The sequence below is a fragment of the Pteropus alecto genome, unplaced genomic scaffold (assembly GCF_000325575.1).
Source record: "Pteropus alecto unplaced genomic scaffold, ASM32557v1 scaffold145, whole genome shotgun sequence".
NCBI lineage: Eukaryota > Metazoa > Chordata > Mammalia > Chiroptera > Pteropodidae > Pteropus > Pteropus alecto.
Window position 1 is genome coordinate 273,211 of NW_006436285.1, and position 5,625 is coordinate 278,835.

Here is a 5,625-nt window from a genome sequence, read left to right on the forward strand (position 1 = left end):
AGTGTAGTGTTGCTCCGAGGTTGAAGTGCTCCAGAGATGTCTTAGGGTGCAGCTCTTTGTCCTTCCCAGCTGTGCTCCTGGCCTGCTGACCCCTTTGCACTCTGAGAAAGTTGAGGTGGGGAGCCTGCGACCTATAAAATTAATGAGAACAAGGAGAAAGGAGGACAACCCTACAGTCCCCCTTTCCTCCGTTGGCTTCCTCCCTGCGGTGTGTCCCTGAGGTCTAGGCTGGGGAGGGTCTAGGCCGAGGTACGGCAACAGTTGTGGCGCGGCCGCATGCTCAAAAGTCCGGTCTAAGGGCAAAGGCAGAAGGAGAAGGCTCAAGGCTTGCAGTCTCTCTTCCATTTCTCCTCCCTGCCTGGCTTTTGTATTGGTGACTCGGAGCTGCGGGGAGGGTGTGTTGGAGGAGGAGAAGGTAGACGTGGGTGAGAAGCACCCCTGCGCGCGCGCACACACACGCACGGCCCCACACTCACAGACACATACTCACGGACACGCGCGCGCGCGCGCGCACACAAAGCTCGCTCATCTCGAACGCATTAACGTGGCTGTTTTCTTTGTGTGGAGCCCACGAGGGGGGTTGGGGCCACAGTCAGGTTCCGGGGAGATGGCGCAGCCCATCCTGGGCCGTGGGAGCCTGCAGCCCACCTCGGCAGCTGGCCTGGCGTCCCTGGAGCTTGATTCATCGCTGGACCAGTACGTGCAGATTCGCATCTTCAAAATCATCGTGATTGGGGACTCCAACGTGGGCAAGACCTGCCTAACCTTCCGTTTCTGCGGGGGGACATTCCCGGACAAGACTGAGGCCACCATTGGCGTGGACTTCAGGGAGAAGACTGTGGAAATCGAGGGCGAGAAGATCAAGGTGATTCAGACGGTCAGGTTCAGGAAGGGAGGGCTCTGGGAGGGAGCCTTGCCTGAGGCATACTCTAGTGTTTGTGAATGGTCCTGTACTTGACTGTGTGGCCCCATGCTGAGCCCAAGACCCTTGGCACCTCCTCATCCCCTTTAGTCTCTCTCAGGGGCCCAGTTCCCACCTTACCTTTTTTTTTTTTTCCTTCCTGGCGGGCCAGACTAGGTGCATTCATCCCCTCTGCCCCTGCCTGGCAGCTCCTGCCAGAAAAAGCATATGTGATCCCATCCCTAACCTTGAGCCAGGAGCAGTGGCACCTGTGGGCAGAGGGAAATAGGAGGGAACCCAGTTCTGGTCTGTGGGATGGACCCCAAAGCAATCTTGAGGTCTCTTTTACCTCTTGGTTGCCAGTAGGCTCCCAAATCCCATTTTGTTAAGCTCCAAGGCATTAGAAAGGGAGGAAATGATGGAAATCCATAGAGAATTACAGTTTATGGTTAAGATTAGGGCCGCGCTTGAATAAGGGTGGAGTTTGAGTGGTTCTGGCACAAAGTCATGAGACCTTTTAAAGAAATTGAGACAGGGTCACATGCCAGCCCTTCGTTCTAGACAAAACTTGTTCTTTTGGAACAGTCCCCCTCAAATGATATCTTCTTTATTTGTCTGGGGTACCTAATGCCATTACTCATTCTGTTGGTATTGTCTTTGGCAGGCCTTTGTAAAAATGCAGAGCAACTTACATGAGGGCCAAGGGAAGTGTCTTAGTCCTACCATCTCATTGTTTTATGAAGTAGGCTAAGTACAGATATTCTTGTCTGACCATTTGTACTCAGTTTTGGTTCAGAAAAGGTGGAAAATCGATATGACAGGAATATTTCAATGTACAGAGCATAGGGGGAGGGAAGACATGACAAGAGCAGCTTCATGTGTCAGGGGAACAGAGTGAGGCAGGGTTAAGGTCAGGAAAGTCACCTCAAAAGTCACTGGGCACTAAAGACCAACTCCACTAGACCCACAGCTGGCCTTTTCTTGAGCCTATGGTCTGATCCTGTCTGGCGAAGATAAACCTCCCTCCTGCTGGTCAAGCAGCCCAAATGACCACAAGGCCAAATCTACAGAGTGATGTGGAACGAAGGGTTAAGTAACTGGGGAGAATGATAAAATACGGTAAAATGTGCAAGACTCCTGACTCCGTGATTATTAAAATGAATGTGTTTTAAAAGGGCTTCAGAAACCTGGCCAAGGAACTAGATGTGTCAGGAAGATGGGCTGGTAACGGAGGGCTCTCGAGAACAACTGAGCCCCAGAGTTGGGAATATAGGATGCTGTTTTGAAATAGTAATCTTTTTTGCTTCTTGCATTTTGGGGGGAATTACTACATTTCCTTTTTAAAGTCAAAGTAGGTATCTGTCTCCTTTCCCAGGACTTTATGTTGATATTTGCTTGGTTAGGACTTTCTCTAGTGTGTCTAGCTTCTTAAATATAAGGTTGTAAGATTTTGAAATTTCAAAAGCATGCCTTTTTTAATCCAAAGTAGAAATGTACTTATGGATGTGCTCTTAAACCCTCAAGACCCTTAAAATTTGATTCTATTGCCTGTTTAAAATCAAGTGTTGCATTGAGCCAAATGGCTCTCTTGGATTTATTTATTTATTATTTATTTTTAATGCCTACAGCACCTGGTATTCCTAGGTGATCTCTCATCCAAGTACTAACCAGGCCCATCCCTGCTTAGCTTCCGAGATCAGACAAGATTGGGCACATTCAGGATGGCATGACTGTAGACTCTTTCTTGGATTTAAGAGAGAGGAAATAAATCTGCCTGAAATTCACATGGAGGAAAAAGGAAGTATTTGAGAGTCTGGGGGAGAAGGGAAGAGGAAGTTAGAAAGTGGAAAATGGGAGGTGAAAATGAGTGGAAGAAAGTTACTACCCAATGACCTCGAGGAAATTTTAAAAAGATTCCCTCCCTTCCAACAGCCCAGTACTTAGCCAGACTGGATTTTATGGTCTCTTCCAGATTCCAGACTTTTTCCCAGGGGGCAGAGCCTGTAACAGTGTAACTCACTAAAAATGGAGCTCAACAGGACACCATAGGCAGAAGAGTACACAATACAGGCTTTTTAGGGGAAGATGATATTTTCAAGAGGGCCTTGTAACACCAGTGACATAAAGGAGCCCTCCGAGAGTAGATTCTGAAGGAGCTCACTCAGGGTGGGGTGTGGGAGTGGGGAGATGGTGACCCTGCCTCTTGTAAAGCTGCTGCAACCTTAAGGCCAAAGCCAGCAGGAGAGACCAGCATGTCCATGGGAAGATGGCAGAGCATGGCAGTGAGCACATGATCTCGATAGAAAATTTGGCCCCACACTCCAGCTGGCCTAGAGTTTCTCAAGGAACAAGTATCAAAATCACGCTAGGAGGTGACTGCCAAAAGCTTCTCCCTTTGGGGGAGAGAGTAAAGTCCAGTGTGCCAGGCTGAGGTAGCCCTAGACCATAGCCAGCAACAGAAGGCTGTCAGGCTATAAATGCCAGCCCTCACAGGAGAGTGGAGAGAGGGCTCAGTGAGCTCTTCTCTCAGTCCAAGAGTAGGGTATGGCCTCTCCTGGGCTGCCTCCCTATATCACAGGGTAGCATACAGGTCAATCCCTGCAGGGGGATGACTGATTTAGCATACTTGGGGCTACTTTCTTAATTACTAGGGCCATCCCTAGGGCTTTGAAACCCCATTTGGTCTTTCTATTCAATGTGTCCTCACTCCCTCCCCATCACAACATTTATAATCCAGTGTTTACTGGTTAACATCATCAAGAAAAGCCTCCTGTGAGTCAATGGTAATAATAATAACAACTTCTGTTTTTGATTAAACAAAGAGCCCAAGCTAGGCACTTTTCATGCACTATCTTATTTGATCTTCACAGCAGCCTGTGAAATTAGGACTACTATTATCATTCCGTTTTATAAATAAGGAGACCAAAGTAGAGAGCTTAAATAAATATGCCTAAAGGCGTATGGATCTGAGCTTCAGTCTATGACCCTTGAGCCTAACTAAACACTTCACCATCTCATTATCGTGCTTTCCCTGTGATAGGGCCAAGATCTCACCCTGGATTCAGAGCCCATGCTCTCTACCACTGCACTCTACTGGAGGGGGCAATATCTGGCCTCAGGGGTGGGGGAAGGGGGAGGTGGCATACTGGGCAGCCAGCCTGGTGGTCTCTTCTAGGCCAAGAGTCCAGGGTTATAACTCCAGGACCCAGGAGACTTCAAGATGTCTCACTTGAAGTCAACTGCACCCCAGACACTGAGCTGAGTACTTAAGTTTTACTTTTTGCATCTTTTTTTTTGGAGGGTGGTGTGGGATCAAATCATTTTATCAAGGGCCTTCTGGGAAGGGTCAAAGAGCTGGGAGGACAATGAAATCTGACTTCTTCTGCCAGGCCGGGATCTCTTCAACTTCATAGCCACTGAAAGCTACATTTTGCATCTGGACTGTCTCAACTTGGGTGTGAGGATCAGAGAATGTTCAAAGATGGAAGAGACCTTAAAGAATCTTTAATCTGACATCCTCATTTTACAGATAGGAAACTGAGGTTCAGAGAGAGGAAGTGACTTCCCAAGATCACAAGACCAGGCCTACAGCTCAGGTCTCCTAATTCCCGTTTTGGCGCTCTTTCCATATAAATCTCTTTTCTGAGCTTGTTCCATGGTCCATCCTGTGATAGAGATGAGGAGAGACATCATATGGGAAAGCTGGCAGTCCTTCCTGACATCAGCCTAGGAAGGGTGGAGGCATCTCCCGATCCCCAAAGGAAGGGTGGAGCTTCCCTTAATGAATACTGTGAGTCTGTCTCCTAAATCATACTGAGCCTGTCTCAGACTAAAAACACTGGAAAACACCAAATAGGAGTGTGTGGGAGGTGGGATGAAGGAGGTATCAGAGGGGAGGCTCAGAAATAATTTTTGAGCCATTCTTTGTAAATTCTCATGGAAGCACCCTCTCTTGCCTAGTCTGGTCCTTCCACAGGCTGGGCACACCCTCAGCCCCAGCCCACCCAACTGGGCAAACTGTAGGTCAGCCTTGGCTGTGGGCAGGTGCCACCCAGTTTTGCAGATTTCTCTTCCTCTGCTGATCACTTGGCCTCCAAGAAAAGGACATTCATGCCTCATCTACAGAAAGATGCCAGATATGTTCCCTAGGGAAAAGAAATACTTGTGTCAGCTATGAGCACGTGCAGGGGGTAGAAGACTTGCTGAAGCTTGCTCAGGCTGTGGTAGCCCCAGGAAAATGTTTTAAAAAGGCTAGATTAATCTTTGGTAGACCCCACACTGTGCCCTCTGACCCTCCTTCAGCATCTCCATCACTTTGGACCCCTCCCGAGCCACACATGGCAGGTTGCTAACATTCCTCTCTTCTCCCCCTCCCCATAGACTGTTTTTGCCTTGGCTCTATCTCATTGTCAGGAAGCCAAGCTTTCTGTGCTTTTCAGGAGGAGAATCAATGGGTCCTAGGAGTAGTGCTACCAGGGCAGGGCTGATGGGCCTTCTGAGACAATGACAACTACTAACATTTGCATAGCACTTTATATTTTGCAAAAGCTCTTTCTCGTGTGTTATTTCATTGGTTTAGTCATTCGCTTAGCAACTAAGTGGAGGAGCTGGAACCCAGGTTTCTGAATTCCAGAGCCACTACTGCATTTCAACAGTGCCTGCTCAACTACTCGTTGGGCCAGACTTGATGGTAGAGGTTTCAGGCCAGAGAGGGAGAAAGAGTG

General features: G+C 48.3%; 1 protein-coding gene and 1 pseudogene across 1 annotated transcript in view; one reads left to right on the plus strand and one right to left on the minus strand.

Annotated features, from left to right (window-relative positions):
* The first annotated feature begins 126 nt into the window (after window positions 1–126).
* Window positions 127–5,625, plus strand: part of RAB33A (RAB33A, member RAS oncogene family) — a 9,360-nt gene continuing 3,861 nt past the window's right edge. Inside the window, exon 1 of the mRNA XM_006912499.3 lies at window positions 127–865. Within this exon, the coding sequence (XP_006912561.1) occupies window positions 608–865 (258 nt within the window). The 5' untranslated portion in view covers window positions 127–607. The remainder of the gene's footprint in view (window positions 866–5,625) is intronic.
* On the minus strand, window positions 2,521–2,639 carry LOC112480262 (annotated as a pseudogene).